The sequence below is a fragment of the Nomascus leucogenys genome, chromosome 4 (genome assembly GCF_006542625.1).
Source record: "Nomascus leucogenys isolate Asia chromosome 4, Asia_NLE_v1, whole genome shotgun sequence".
Classification (NCBI taxonomy): domain Eukaryota; kingdom Metazoa; phylum Chordata; class Mammalia; order Primates; family Hylobatidae; genus Nomascus; species Nomascus leucogenys.
The window spans coordinates 42,737,224-42,753,951 of NC_044384.1; the positions used below are offsets into that span (position 1 = coordinate 42,737,224).

Genomic DNA, 16,728 nt, shown 5'->3' on the forward strand with positions numbered 1-16,728 from the left:
TAGTGTTGGCTGAGTAGGGTGCTTTGGCTTTGATTCTGGGTGAGTGCAGTAGTGTAGTCTTCATGATTTTTAGCTGTAAGTGTCAGCAGTATCTGATAGTTCCTCAGTGGCTTAGGCTGTGGTTGTCAGTATAAGCTGTGGCAAGGGATTAGTGTTGGTGGTGGCTGGGTGAGTGTGCCAGTCTGTCTCCCCAGTGATTTATTCAGGCAGTGAGAGTGGCAGGTCTAAGCAGGCCATACCTCGAGCATCCAAGTGGCTTGTTCTGGTGCTGACAGTGGCAACAGTTATTTGGGCAGGCAGACAGGTCCTTGGGCCCCCAAGCAGCATGTCTGGCACTGGCAGTGGTAGGCCAATCCACAGGCCCCTAAGTGTTGTGTCCAATAGCCACTGGTGTCAGTGATGGGCTGAGCAGGCCAGTCCTTGGGATTCTGGGATATGTGCACATTTGCCAGTGGTGAGCAGGATGGGTCTGTCCTTATGCCACTGGATGACATTTGTGAGTGACAGTAGTGGTGGGTATAGTAGACCAATCTCCAGAACCCTGGAGATTGTGTGCAGGTGGCAGTAGGCAAAGAGAGCCCTATCTTCAGGTGCCCACAAGGTGTGCATGGGCATCAGTGGTGGCAGGTGGGGTGGGTCTATCTCCAAGTCTCCCAGATTGTGTGCACAAGTGCCATCAGCTGCAAGCAGAATAAGACTGCAGGACTCACAGTGGCACATGTGGGCACTGGCTTCAATTAGTGGGGTGGGTCAATCCACAGGCTGACAAATGGTACGCTAGAGTGCCTCTGGCAAGGGTGGTAGATGGGGTGGGTCTGTTCTTAGGCCCCTGGGTGTGAGTGCAGGCACCAGTGGCAGCAGGTAGGGTGGACCTCTCATTAGGCCTTCCTATGGTGCACTTGGCTATAGGCAGCAGTGAGCAGGGTGAATTAATCCCTGGGCCCCTAGAGAATGCACATGTGTGCCAGCAGTAGTGGGCTGGGTGGGCATGTCCTCAGATCTCCCAATGGTGCATGTTGGCAACAGCTGTGACAGGTGGGTGGGTCAGCCCCCAGGCTACCGGATGGCATGCCTGGGCACTGCTGGTAGTGGGTAGAATGGGTCTATCCTAAGGTTCCAGATGGCATACGGTGGGCCAGTCTCCAGGCTCCCTGAAGGCATGTGCTGTTCTGTGGTCCTGCTGTTGGAGGAAGCAAGGTTGCTGTCAGTGGCAGCATGCCTCAATAGGCAGCTCTCTGGCTATGGGGAGCGCATGCTTTGGCTCCCTTTGTCCTGAGGCCAGCTTCCTTGGTATGCTGAACTGCCTGTTCCCTAGGGTGTAGGACAATATGTGGACAAGAGTGCTGGATATCTGGCTTTATTACTGGGTCCAGCCAGCATCATGACAATTTAGCCCTCTAGAAAGATGTGGAGGGATGTCAGCAGGGCTCCAGAGATGTGAAGATGCAGGGGTTGTTGGGACCTAATGCAGAATGTAGTTTGATGGAGGCTGATCTCCTAAAATGGCAGGGAGGTGTAGCTGCTTGAGTCTCAGTGGGTAGGTGGGACCCAGTATCAACTCTCTTGCTGGAACAATGCTGTTGCATGGGCTCCAGGTAGCTGCCTATACTAGTCTCAAAGCCCATAAGAACTGAAGAGCTCTCCTATAGCTAGAATTGCAGGAGTCCATGGTGGGAATGTGGACCACTGGAAATCACTTGCTAACTATTTCCCTACAATAAAGGCAGAACTTAAAGAACATGGTGGTGATTTACTTCACTTTTTTTCCCAATGAGGAGTTCTTCCTGGTATGAGCTGATGCCGGCCAGACTGGTTGCTTTGCTTCTCTCTCCTTCTGTGCCTCAGAGGTTCCCTGTGACTTCCCTGTTGAATTCCAGTGCTTCTCTCCAAGAAGCTCTATTTGACACTTGGTTATTTATTTACTGTTTTGATCCTTCTTTGTAGAGGAAGTGAGTTCTGGGTGACTCTAGGTATTCATTTTGAACTATTCTTTTGTGTTTTGTTTTCCCTGATTAGTTGCGGAAGGTATTATATACCTACTATTTGGATTTACCTTTCTGAGAGTTGCCTATTTAAGGTAGTTTATCTTATTGATTCAAGAGAACATCTATATTCTGGATGTATTACTTCATATTCATCATCTTCTGATGATTTCTTATTATATCTTCAGTTGAGGCTATTTCGAGTTTATCAGCATCCTCCTCCCCAATGTTCTCCTCATTGCCATCTTTCTTAGGAGATGACTTCCTTTCATACTTAACTGAGAAAGATTGAGATTTAAAAAGATTAGTGCTCCAGTCAAAGAGATGGACATGCTCTAAGGTCTAGGGGCATCTGGGCATGCATGACCTAAATTTAAATAATTATGACAAAAATATAAGACTATACACTGCTGCCAAAAAAAAGTCCTAAAATGCCTTTGAGAAGACCATATACCTTTCAAAATCATACATTATAAGGATTTCAAGAAACTCTGGCAAGTGCTTCCAAGTCTGACAGTCATTGGTAAGCCAAGAATTCTCACACATCAGTCTTTATTTCATCTAATATGAGGCTGAAAGAGGTAAAGACAATGAATTTAATGTCTATTTGATTTCACTTGCTATGGAAATGATGTTGTCTCCATTAACACCAGGAACAGTTAGAGATAAGTCAGGGGAGAATACTGTAGAGCCTTGAGAAGGCTTTGTAGAATTATTAAGCAAAAATGCCCACTAATTTTAGAAAATACAATCAAGAATGGTTATGAGAATGATCCATTTACTTTGTACCTTGCAGGCTCTTTGGCTTTAACACTAGAACTCCCTAAATAAAATGTAATTTTAAGCAAATTTTATTTATTTGGATATTTAAATTATCTTAGTATTAAAAATACTCTGTTTTTAAAATATTAAACTTCAGTGAGGCATTAAGAATTTGGGACTAAAATAAATGAGATAATGAGAAAGTGAAAACTTTTTTTATAATTAAAAGTTCATTTTGAGTTAATTATATACAATTACCAAAATCTAATTGCAACTTATTTCCTATTGTCTGTGGGAAGAATCCCAGGCAAGGGAATTTACATTGCTGCCTTCCTGCATAAATGCTACAGAATGAAAATAAATAATATGTGAGGCCTTAATGACAAGAGCAAATGGTAGGGCACAGCTGAGCCAAACCATTGGAAGATAATTATCACATGAAAGATGGTAATGATTTCGAAAGTCGTAAGTTGTTTCTACGTCCTCCGGTTTCTTTTTTACTTAGTTTGTTTGATGTTAATTTATTGGTTATACAAAGATGACCCTTAAAAATGAACAGTTTTGTAATTTTGCATACTCCAATAAGATGTGACCATTTTTGTACTTTTATATAATACTGAGCAATTCAACAAAAATTTTTATTGTTAAGAAAAGAAAAACTACCTTGCTAAGTGCTTTGGATGATATAAAAAGCCACTACCAGGCAGGGCTCAGTGGCTCACGCCTGTAATCCCAGCACTTTGGGAGGCCAAGGCAGGTGCATCACCTGAGGTCAGAAGTTCAAGACCAGCCTGACCAACACAGTGAAACACTATCTCTACTAAAAATACAAAAATTAGCCGGGCATGGTGGCGTGCACCTGTAGTCCCAGCTACTCGGGAGGCCAAGACAGGAGAACTGCTTGAACCTGGGAGGTGGAGGTTGCAGTGAGCCGAGATTGTGACATGCACTCCAGCCCGGGTGACAGAATGAGACTTCATCTAAAAAAAAAGCCACTACCTTCAAGTACCCTAATAGTAGAATAAGGCAAATGTACAAATATTTATCATCTATACATAATATAAGGGCTATAAAAGAAATGCAAAGAAAATATTTCTGGAAGAGGTACTATTTGAGATAAGTCACAAAAGACAGTATAGAATTTTGATAGGCTAGAGATAGGGACCTATCCTCCCTACCTCAAACACACACATACACACATATACACGTCCCCTCCCCCACTACACCCTCCTAGGAAATTATTAATAGAACATAGATACCTTTGGGGCAGAATTACTCTGCTTACTATAGCTCTGATAAATAACCATTATGTACTGTTAAATGAGAAAAAAGTGTTCAATTTGATTTCAAATATATACACATGTTGCATATATTTGTAAGCATAAAGAAAGGTTTAGAAGGATACATATTAGAGCGCTAACTCTAATTCAACCAAGACAGTCAGGACAGACAACAGAATAGAAAATGAAAAATGACTGATACTTTCTTAATATGTCTTTGATGTTTTACTTTTTACAAGAGATATGTTGACATTAAAAATTTTTTAAAGTTCAATTAAAAAATTTTAAGGTGGTTTATGAAACAAAATTTATAATATAAAAATACATACCCATGAATAAATAAGAAATGGTAATACATACAAAGATTACCTCCAGATGATGAGATTATAGGTACATTTTGTTTTCTTCTTTAGTATTATCAGCATTTTATACTTTTTTCTACCATAAGCAAGTAAGAAAGTGAATCAGTAAAGATACAGATAAACATGAATAGTATTAAAAATAAAAAAATTAAATTAAAAAATACATATGAACTAAAGAAGAACTATAATGTCCCTACATAAAAAATATGAGCATAGGAAGTGAAAATTCCACAAAGAAACACAAAGCATTAATAAACATAGAAAAGTGTTCATTCTAATTGAATACAGAGTGACTGCAAATTACAAGATTCCATCTTTCTGCCTACTAAATTGTCAAATATGGTTTAAATATACAAATAAACATTGGAGAGCTAATTTACATGACTGATTGAATACATATCTCTATTCTCTTCTAAAACCACTGAAAATTAATATTAAAATAACAAAAAAGTTATAAAACCTATGAAGCTGCAAAGTGAAGACAGTACAACAGAGAAGAGATGTTACAGAATTTTAGAAGGCTGGAAAGCAGGTGTATCAGTTGAAACTCAACTAGCCAAGTAGAAAAGTCAAAACTGAAATATCTGCTAGCTGGGGTTGAAAGATCCTGTAAGCTGAAACATGTCAGAGAACTCCTCAAAGGCTCAGGGACTGGAGGAAGCAGGTAGAAATGCAGATGGTACTAAAAGCACAGCTGATTTAAAGTCTCTATAGCAGTGAAAAGCCAACGTGTCCTCCTCTATCTGTCCCCATTGTATGAAGATGACTGGAGGTTTATCCCCCAAGAGAGGCTGAAAAAGAATGACCCTGAACTTGGGGCCTGAAATACATTGAGGGCAGAAATCCATACAGTTAAAAGGGAGATTAAGTGAAAGCCTATGTAACAAGTGATGAGCCCATTTTTTTTTACTCCCCCTGGCTCCCCACATTGGCATGAAACTTAAATAATGCTTCTATCCCTTATTCTCACACCTGCAAGAGATTTATCCCTAGGGAAACTGATCATCCCAAGAGAAGAAAATCTATGGATAGTAGCAAGTAAGAGTCCCCAGCGTGCCTACCTGATCATGGTGAAGTCCATTAGCTGACAAGCTCTGCTCAAAATATACTGAGAGCTTTCCATAGTTTTTTATCGTTTTGCTTCACAATATAGGTGGATCATCAGACATTTGTGGAAGAAGGTAATTTGAACTTGGTGAAAATAGACACAATTCACCAGGAAGAGATAAAACTTCACAAATTATTACAAATATTCTCAGAGATAAGAAAAAAAAACATTGCATATGTAAGATGAGAATGGGTTCTTATTTTAAAAAATGGCCTTTCTAAGAATAAGATGTTTTCAGAAATTAAGAATTATAACACTGGGTGCAGTAGCTCATGCCTATAATCCCAGCTCTTTGGGAAGCTGAGGCGGGTAGATCACTTGAGCCCAGGAGTTTGAGACGAGCCTGGGTAACATGGCAAAACCCTGTCTCTAAAAAAAAAAAAACAAAAATATTGGTTGGGTATAGTGACACGCACCTGCAGTCCTAGCTACCTGGGAGGCTGAGTGGGCAAGATCATTGAGCCCAGGAGATCAAGGATGCAATGAGCTGTGATTGTGCCGCTGAACTTGAGCCTGGGCAACAGAGTAAAACCCTGTCTCAAACAAAAAAACCTGATATGAAATATAGGAGAGAAAAATAAGAAAATCAGAGTTTATTCTAACAGAGTCAACATCTCAGTAAGATGAGTTCTCGAAAGAGACAATACATTAGCAAAGGAAATTTCTCTAAATTGAAGAAAGTTTCCCAGTTAAAAGATTCTGCATGAATGGAAAAAGGTGTAACTTATGCATATCAGCATACATTTTTAGAATTTTAGAGAAAGATAAGTTGTGGTAAGTTCCCTAACAGTTGTGACGGGGAATAGGTCACATAAAAAGATCAAGAATCAGACTGCAACACACTTCTTAATGGCAACACTAGAAACTAAAAGGTAATAGAATACAACCTTCAATCCTTTCTGAGGAAAACTACTAAGTCAGAATGCTATATAAAGCTAAACTATAAATTAAACATGAAGATTGACTAAAGACATTTTTCAGAGGTGTGACACAAAAAACTTACTGCCTCTGCACTCCTACAGTAAGCTACTGCAGGGCATGTTTTAGTAAGAGGAAAGGGTATAAGCCAAAAAGAGGATAGCATGTGATCCAGGAAAAAAGGAATATAAGATAGAAAAGAAAGAAAATCTCCAGGATGATAGGTAAGCAAATTTCAGATGAAATCACTAGACAAAATGCCTAGAGAATAATAAAGTTCATACTAGAGCAGGATTTTATGGAAGTCTCCAGGAGGGATATCTTGTAAATTGTAATTGGTAAACACTGTATATATTATTGTATACAAAGTGATGTTTTGATATACTGTATGTATTCATTGCAAAATGATTACATCAAGCTGGTTAACAAATCCATCACCTTACATATTTATATATTTTTGTGGTGAGAACACTTAATATCTACTCTTTTAGTAATATTCAACTATATGATACGTTATTATAGCCATAGCTACCATGTTATACAACAGACCTCCAGAACATATTCAAGCTCACTGAAACTTTGCAGTCTTTGAGCAGTATCTTCCTATTCCGCCCCCTGCCCCTGCCCCTGCCCCCAACCCCCCAGGCCATGGTGACCACTGATTCAACCTTTTTGGATTCTACATATAAGAGAGATCACACTGTATTTGTCTTTCTGTGCTGAATAAGTCATTTTTAAACTCCAGAGAAAATAATTATACAAAATTAAATTTAAGAATAGTAGATAGTTCAGCTGTGCAAAAAATATTTACAGTAATAAATATTTTGATATAGATATATTGATAGGACAGAAGGAAGGAAATAGCACGTGTGGGGGTATGTTATATATGTAAAGAGAAATATGGAGAGAGGGAGGAGAGGGAAAAAGGGAGAAAGAAAGGTAAAGAGAGGGAAGATAAAAGGGAGAAAAGCAGGGAGCAAATAGATAGTTATCAGTGAGAGCTAAATCATCAATTTCCATAGCAGAAAGTCAATACTTAATGACTACATAAGTCTGTTATTCAGAAATATGGATATAAATACTAGAAGGAACAGATAAAAGAGGAAACATCTAAAACAGTCAAAACTGCTTGTAGGAAGAGGAACGTCAGCAAGATGGCAGAATAGGACTTTCAAGGACTCGTCCCAGCCCCTCCCATCTCCCCCATCAGAAACATCAATTTGAATAAGTATCCACCTACAAAAATACCTTTATGAGAGCTATGCAAGCCAGGTGAGAGATTATAGCACCAGGCTGTAGCACAAAAATAAGAAGGAATGTATTGAAAAGGGTAGGAAGAACAGACTTACATTACTGGCAGCACCCTTTCCCCAAACTCTGGCAACACAGTAGAGAGGGATACCCTCTGCTTGGGCAGGGAAGAGAGGGAAGTGAGAACCAGACTTTGCCTCAGATGCTAACATCAGGCCCACCTCAGTAACAGCTAGCGTTGGGCAGCCCATCCTGGTTCCAGACTCCAGGCCAATACTACATAATGAGCATTCAGACCTGCCTCAGCACCAGGTGAGATCCTGCTATTCCAAATTCCAGGCCTGCCTCAGATTCCAGACCAGCCCAGAGCCAGGTCAGTCCACAAAGCCCGAGTTTACCCCTGCCCCAGCCTAGATTGGCATCCCTGACCTCAGGCACCAGGCCTGCCCCATGCTAGGTCAGTCTTTATAGTCCTATCCTGAGGCAGACCTAGGCCTGACCCCACAGAATCCAGTGCTGGGCTGGCTCCACAGACCCAGGATCCAGGACCCAGGTTCAAGGCCTATCCTTTAGCTCCAGGATCCAGATTGATTGTTGCAGACCTAGCCTCTAGTCCAGCAATCACACAAAACAATTTGGCAATATGAATCAAGGATCATAAAAAGATTCATAGATACTTTGTACTAGTAATTCCACTTACAGGAATCTATAACAAGGAAATAGGTAGAGATAAACTTAAAACATTTATTTAGAGAAATGTTCTTCAAGGCAAAATTTATAATAGCAAAACCCTGTATTATCCGGTAACAGACTAATAGATAAATATTGAGCCCAGCTGCCAAGCAATACGTATTTGTCGAATGAATTAATGTTTTCCCAGAGTATTTAATAAGATCAGAAAATATGATACAGTGAAAAAAGTAACATAAAATTCTGTATAAGCATAATCCTTAACACTCAATATAGACTATAATACTGCACCAAAAAAAAACCAAAAGAGAAATAGTAGAAAAGGGCTCAAAAGATTCTCTCAAAGTTGTAGGATTATGAATGATTTTTATTTTGTTTTTCGTATTTTTCTATATTTTTCACAATTTTATAACAGGAATGTACTTATTCATATGGTCACAAAACTTTATTAATCAACACAGAGCTATAAAAGTATACCAAACATATCCTAAATATTTATGCCCTTAATATTCTTGTTTTAACTGAGACTTCAGGTTTACCTTGGTCCAGAGTCACTGCCATTCATATCCAGTTTGAGTTCTTGGGGTTTAGTAAGCTCTTTTTCAGCAACCAGTTCTCTCGACTTAAACAGAGCCTGAGCTCTTAACCTGTAAAAATTAATTTAAAAAATTTCTAATCTTGTGAAGCCTGATAACCTGAATGATAAACTTTGGAAAACCATGCTCTTTCAGCTAGATCCCCAGAAATTATTTTCCAATTAAAACTCAGTCAAAAATAAATGAGTAATTCTTAAATATACATAAACAAACACAAATTGATTTCACAGTAACTTAAATTTTCTTTAAAGGTAGGGAAGATTAAGTTGGTTAGAATATCATTTAAAAATTCAAAATTATAGATACTTCAATAGGAGCACTTTAAATCTCTGCCGTAGAAAGTTAATTCTTCCCTGTCTTCATTGTAAGCAACGGTACTGCGATCACCAGTGTCTCAATGTGAATTCTAGTAACTCTATCACTGACTCTCACCAACATTTATATGGGAAGCACCCACTTCTCATACTGACACTTCAAATAATTAGGGGTACAGCTCACTAACCAACATATTTTCCCTGAGTCAAAGATGAATTCTTCCAAAAGAATTGGAAGACACTGTATCCATCAACGCTTACTTAGCCCTACATTGACATGTACTGAGGAGGGAAAGCCATGGAAAAACTCAGCAAAAAGATTTTCTACTGGGAGTTTGAGTGTTAATCACTGGTATCAAATATGTGACACTTATTCTCTTGGCTTTTAAGAAATGTTCTCTGGTTATCTGTAAAAGTACATTCTTTAACTATGAAATCAAACTCTGAAGTGTAAAAACATTATTAAAACAATATTGTCATTTTCATCATTGTCAAAAGACATTCCTATAATTCCAACTAACTGGTTGGAATTAATGTACAAAGTACATGGATTAATTCCCTTCAGGAACTTAGTTTAAGACTAATATTTGGTGGTGACACATAGGCAGGTAAATGTAGAAGCAAAATGCCCAAATCAGGGAATTATAAGAAAAGTGAAAACAAAGCAGCAATAGTATCAGTCACAGTAGCCTCTACAGCAGTAATGATGATCTTGATGACAGCAACTACCTTTAAGGAGTGCATTTTATATATACTATTGTACTGATCCTCACAACCACTCTATGATATAGTTACTTTTACCATTATCTATTTATAAATTACTAAAGTGAGGGCTGGGCCAGGCACATAACTCTCTCAAGGTGACACGTTTTTCACTGGTGAACACTGAATTTTATCATAGTTAGATAGAGAGTACATGTATTAAGGCATATTGTTAGAGTGGGAGAAAAGGGCAAATATTTATAATTAGCCTTGATTTTTATTCATTATACAAACACTACTTTGCTCCAAAAATGATTTAAGGTGGTTCTTGGCACAATCATGAATAATATTCTGGATAAATTTCCTGATCAATCTGGAAAGTACTCACAAAAATAATACCCTTTCGAAAGTTGTTATTGGCAATCATGTAGTAACAAGGTGGCAGAATGAATCATTAATTACAATTCAAGTAAATGCCAATGTCATGCCAAATTTATTCTAAAATGACAAGCTTGTCCCAAGATTCTGAACTACTAAAACAATTCTGTGCTACTCATTTGGTATTCAATTAGATTGCCTTCCCAATATTTTTCCTGAACATCCTGAGCACTATAAACAATGGCTTGTGTATAGCAGATATTCATTCATGAATTTAGTTGAAGTGAAATTCCCTGGGGCCGGGCGCAGTGGCTCACGCCTGTAATCCCAGCACGTTGGGAGACCGAGGCGGGCAGATCACCTGAGGTAAGGAGTTTGAGACCAGCCTGGCCAACATGGCGAAATCCCATTTCTACTAAAAATACAAAAATTAGCTGTGCGTGGTGGCAGGTGCCTGTAATCCCAGCTACTTGGGAGGCTGAGGCAGGAGAACCGCTTGAACCCGGGAGACAGAGGTTGCAGTGAGCCAAGATCACACCACTGCACTTCAGCCTGGGTGACAGAGTGAGACGCTGTATCAAAAAAAAAAAAAAAAAAAAAAAATTCCTTGGGGCAGGTAAGTGACAAGCTTAGTAAAGATATATAAAACCACATGATTATCTCAATAGATGCAGAAAGGCCTTTGACAAAATTCAACAACCCTTCATGCTAAAAACTCTCAATAAATTAGGTATTGATGGGACGTATCTCAAAATAGTAAGAGCTATCTATGACAAACCCACAGCCAATATCATACTGAATGGGCAAAAACTGGAAGCATTCCCTCTGAAAACTGGCACAAGACAGGGATGCCCTCTCTCACTGCTCCTATTCAACATAGTGCTGGAAGTTCTGGCCAGAGCAATCAGGCAGGAGAAGGAAATAAAGGGTATTCAATTAGGAAAAGAGGAAGTCAAATTGTCCCTGTTTGCAGATGACATGATTGTATATCTAGAAAACCCCATTGTCTCAGCCCAAAATCTCCTTAAGCTGATTAGCAACTTCAGCAAAGTCTCAGGATACAAAATCAATGTACAAAAATCACAAGCATTCTTGTACACCAATCACAGACAAACAGAGAGCCAAATCATGAGTAAACTCCCATTCACAATTGCTTCAAAGAGAATAAAATACCTAGGAATCCAACTTACAAGGGATGTGAAGGACCTCTTCAAGGAGAACTACAAACCACTGCTCAATGAAATAAAAGAGGATACAAACAAATGGAAGAACATTCCATGCTCATGGGTTGGAAGAATCAATATCGTGAAAATGGCCATACTGCCCAAGGTAATTTATAGATTCAATGCCATCCCCATCAAGCTACCAATGACTTTCTTCACAGAATTGGAAAAAACTACTTTAAAGTTCATATGGAACCAAAAAAAGAGCCCGCATCGCCAAGTCAATCCTAAGCCAAAAGAACAAAGCTGGAGGCATCACGCTACCTGACTTCAAACTATACTACAAGGCTACAGTAACCAAAACAGCATGGTACTGGTACCACAACAGAGACATAGATCAATGGAACAGAACAGAGCCCTCAGAAATGATGCCGCATATCTACAACTATCTGATCTTTGACAAACCTGACAAAAACAAGCAATGGGGAAAGGATTCCCTATTTAATAAATGGTGCTGGGAAAACTGGCTAGCCATATGTAGAAAGCTGAAACTGGATCCCTTCCTTACACCTTATACAAAAATTAATTCAAGATGGATTAAAGACCTAAATGTTAGACCTAAAACCATTAAAATCCTACAAGAAAACCTAGGCAATACCATTCAGGACATAGGCATGGGCAAGGACTTCATGTCTAAAACACCAAAAGCAATGGCAACAAAAGCCAAAATTGACAAATGGGATATAATTAAACTAAAGAGCTTCTGCACAGCAAAAGAAACTACCATCAGAGTGAACAGGCAACCTACAGAATGGGAGAAAATTTTTGCAACCTACTCATCTGACAAAGGGCTAATATCCAGAATCTACAATGAACTCAAACAAATTTACAAGAAAAAAACCAACAACCCCATCAAAAAGTGGGCAAAGGACATGAACAGACACTTCTCAAAAGAAGACATTTATGCAGCCAAAAAACACATGAAGAAATGCTCATCATCACTGGCCATCAGAGAAATGCAAATCAAAACCACAGTGAGATACCATCTCACACCAGTTAGAATGGCCATCATTAAAAAATCAGGAAACAACAGGTGCTGGAGAGGAAGTGGAGAAATAGGAACACTTTTACACTGTTGGTGGGACTGTAAACTAGTTCAACCATTGTGGAAGTCAGTGTGGCGATTCCTCAGGGATCTAGAACTAGAAATACCATTTGACCCAGCCATCCCATTACTGGGTATATACCCAAAGGACTATAAATCATGCTGCTATAAAGACACATGCACACGTATGTTTATTGCGGCACTATTCACAATAGCAAAGAGTTGGAACCAACCCAAATGTCCAACAACGATAGACTGGATTAAGAAAATGTGGCACATATACACCATGGAATACTATGCAGCCATAAAAAATGATGAGTTCGTGTCCTTTGTAGGGACATGGATGAAACTGGAAACCATCATTCTCAGTAAACTATCGCAAGGACAAAAAACCAAACACCGCATGTTCTCACTCATAGGTGGGAATTGAACAGTGAGAACTCATGGACACAGGAAGGGGAACATCACACTCCGGGGACTGTTGTGGGGTGGGGGGAGGGGGGAGGGACAGCATTAGGAGATATACCTAATGCTAAATGACGAGTTAATGGGTGCAGGAAATCAACATGGCACATGGATACATATGTAACAAACCTGCACATTGTGCACATGTATCCTAAAACCTAAAGTATAAAAAAAAAAGATATATAAAAGTTAAAATTATATATATATATATATATAAAAGCGTGAGATTATGTGTAATATACTGAGCCAAGATCAAGTCTTGCTCATTTTAATACTCCTCACATACAGTTTTGTGCAGAGTAGAGGGATTAGTAAATATGTGCTCAGACAAGGAGGATGAAACTGAATTACAGAACAACATTACACATTAAACAATAAGGTGCTAATTTTGGACATATTCAATAACAAATTGTTAGTTATGTGAAAAAGAAACCAGACCTAGAAATTTTAAGTAGTGGGATTCTGACCGTGTTATATGAAGAGTCGGGGTGTGGATAAACGGAAAAGTAGGACAGAGATATTTAAATCAGAGGAAAAGGTATGGCTTGAGAAAGAAACATGAAGGATACACTGAAAAGATCTCAAAGAAACAAATCTGCCTTTTGGGAAAAAAACTTTATTTCTTAGGAAAAGTGGGACAAATGGGTAGAGAAGTGGTTCCAAATTATAAAAAGCCTTCAAATACTAGGTTGAATAAACATAATCTAATACAAAATTATCATGGGTTTTTAAAATTCAGAAGTGGCACAATAAAAGCAATGTCTTAGGAGGATTCATTTGAGATAGATATTCTTGTTATATGATACTAATGTGCAGAAGGTTGAGTTTCAGATGACTAAAAAGTGATAACATTACATAAACCTAAAAAGTAGGCCAGAGAGTACAGCAACTTTCAGCCTAGAAATATAAATTGTGATACTGATTAATTAAATGGATAGATTTATGGTCCTAGTTGTGGGTTTCACCAGCTAACTATGATAAAACATGGTGGCAGTAGGCAGGATAACTAGAGGTGAAAGCTGTTCAATTAAAAATGTCTTGGCGAGGCACAGTGGCTCACGCCTGTAATCCCAGCAGTTTGGGAGGCCAAGAAGGGTGGATCACTTGAGATCAGGAGTTTCAGACCAGCCTGGCCAACATGGTGAAAGCCGTCTCTACTAAAATACAAAAATTAGCCTGTTGGGGTGGTGCATGCCTGCAAACCCAGCTACTCGGGGAGGCTGAGGAAGGAGAATTGCTTGAACCTGGGAGGCAGATGTTGCAGTGAGTCGAGATCGCGCCACTGCACTCCAGCTTGGGTGACAGAGCCAAACTCCGTCAATCAATCAATCAATCAATCAATCAATGTATGTCTTGAGTCTGTTTCTCTGGGCATCGCACTTGGATTTGGATTTTTTTTTTTTTTTACTGTCTCAATTGGAAAGAACTTTGTTTTAGGATAAGAGCAACATAAGGATACATGGAATGGCAGAACTATAACTGGGATGAACAAAGGCACCAGATACCAGCATGATTAGTTCTTTTTTTTTTTTTTTTTTTTGAGACAGAGTCTCGCTCTGTCACCCAGGCTGGAGTGAAGTGGCGTGATCTTGGCTCACTGCACTGCAACCTCCACCTCCCGGATTCAAGCGATTCTCCTGCCTCAGCCTCCCGAGTAGCTGGGATTACAGGTGCCTGCCACTATGCCCAGCTAATTTTTGTATTTTTAGTAGAGATGGGGTATCACCGTGTTAGCCAGGATGGTGTCGACCTCGTGACTTCGTGATCCACCTGCCTCGGCCTCCCAAAGTGCTGCGATTATAGGCGTAAGCCACCACGCCTGGCCCAGCATGACTAGTTCTAAAGGTGGCCAGTGTTACAGCTGGGTACTGTCTGATGGTTTGGATATATTTCCTTCACAAAGGCTAACCAAGAAGACTGAAAATGACCCAAAGTAAATAAAGTGAAACATTGGGGCTCCTAAAGCCGGAAAGCAAATAACTCTTCCCAAGGATAATTCCCATCTAACCGAAAGGTTGCATTGTAGTCAAATGCCAACCACTTTCAAGTAAAGGAACTCAACACACAAGATGAGAACATGGTCAGCTTAAACTGACAATTAGCATAAAGAGAACTGGGTTCCAGAAAGATCTCAAGCTATTTTATGTGAGTAGTTTTCCGATGGTATACATTTTAAGAAGTTACAACAAGTAACAAATTTCAAAGGTAATGACAGAAAACAGGCATTCTCTGCCCATCACCAGAGTACACTGTGAACCCTCCTGGTCATCTTGCTTTCTTAAGTACTTTTGTTCAATCCACAAAAATCTAATGTTTGAATAAAAATAATAAAATATAACTTGATAAAATATAATTCACATAGTTATTGCATAAATGAAATTGGAAGAAAATTAGAAATCATTAGACTTATTGAGCTTTTTTTTTTTTTTTTTGAGACAGTCTTGCTCTGTCACCGAGGCTAGAGTGCAGTGGCGTAATCTCAGCTCACTGCAACCTCCACCTCCCGCATTTGAGCGATTCCCATGCCTAAGCCTCCTAAGTAGCTAGGATTACAGGTGCCCACCACCATGCCTGGCTAATTTTTGTATTTTAGTAGAGATGGGATTTCACCATGTTGGCCAGGCTGGTCTCAAACTCCTGACCTCAGGTGATTCACCACCTCGGCCTCCCAAGGTGCTGGAATTACAGGCGTGAGCCACCACACCCGGCCTGAACTTTTACATATGTATTTGCTTTCCATTATTTAATAAAAATCTCTAGGGACTTACAGTAAAATTTAAGTAAAATTTAAAAAAATGTGGAGCCATAACAAAAGATTGTAAATTTATGTCATTAGCTAGCCAGAAGAGGGCATGGGGTTCAAAAAGTATTAGAAAAAAATAATTATAGAAAACTTCCTAAATTTGGCAAAAGACATAAAACTATAAATCAAGAAGCTAATCAAAGTCCTTACTGGACAAAGAAATCCATGTCAAGACACATCACAGTGAAATTTCTTAAAACTAAAGACAAAAAAAATCTTTAAAAAGCAAAAGAGAAATTATATTTTACGTATAGAGAAAAATAATGCAAATGACTGTGGAAAACATCGGGGGACAGAAGAAAATGCCACATTTGTCAAGTGCTGATAGAAAAAAAAGCAACCCTGTCAACTCAGAATCCTATATTCGGCAATGGTAATACCCCTTAGAAATGATGTGAAAATAAGAACATTTTCATATGAAGCAAAACTACAGCAGGCTCACCTTAAAGAATAAACAGAGATCTAAAAACAAAACAACAAAAAGATAAAAGAGGAAATCTTAGAACATCAGAAAGGAAGAACAATAGAAAAAAAACAGAAACAGATAAATATAATAGATTTTTCCTCTCTTTACTTTTCTAAATTATTCTGTAACTTATTTTAAATTTGATGATTTAAGCAAAACTTACAATATTTTATGATGTGGTTCTCAATGAGAGACTCTGTTTAGGCTTTTTTGGTTTAGTCTATTTCTGTTGTTCAGATCGTGAAATTTCTCTTGTTCTATTCTCAATGAGAAACTGTTTAAGACAATTATAAATGGGGGAGGGCAAGGGAACTTAAAGGGAGATCAAATTTCTACATTTAATTTAAACTGATAAAATATGACACCAATAGACTTTGATAAGT

The 16,728-nt window shown here is 38.8% G+C and overlaps 1 protein-coding gene across 3 annotated transcripts in view; it reads right to left on the bottom strand.

The window, feature by feature from the left end:
• The window catches only part of KIAA1328 (KIAA1328 ortholog), a 372,817-nt gene that overhangs the window by 113,595 nt on the left and 242,494 nt on the right, over positions 1-16,728 (bottom strand). For 2 of the 3 annotated variants that reach the window (XM_012506309.2, XM_030810556.1), the window contains exon 8: positions 8,893-9,000. The exons of the other annotated variant lie outside the window; for it this stretch is intronic. In XM_012506309.2, the coding sequence (XP_012361763.2) occupies positions 8,893-9,000 (108 nt within the window). The remainder of the gene's footprint in view (positions 1-8,892; positions 9,001-16,728) is intronic. 3 annotated transcript variants of the gene reach the window in all.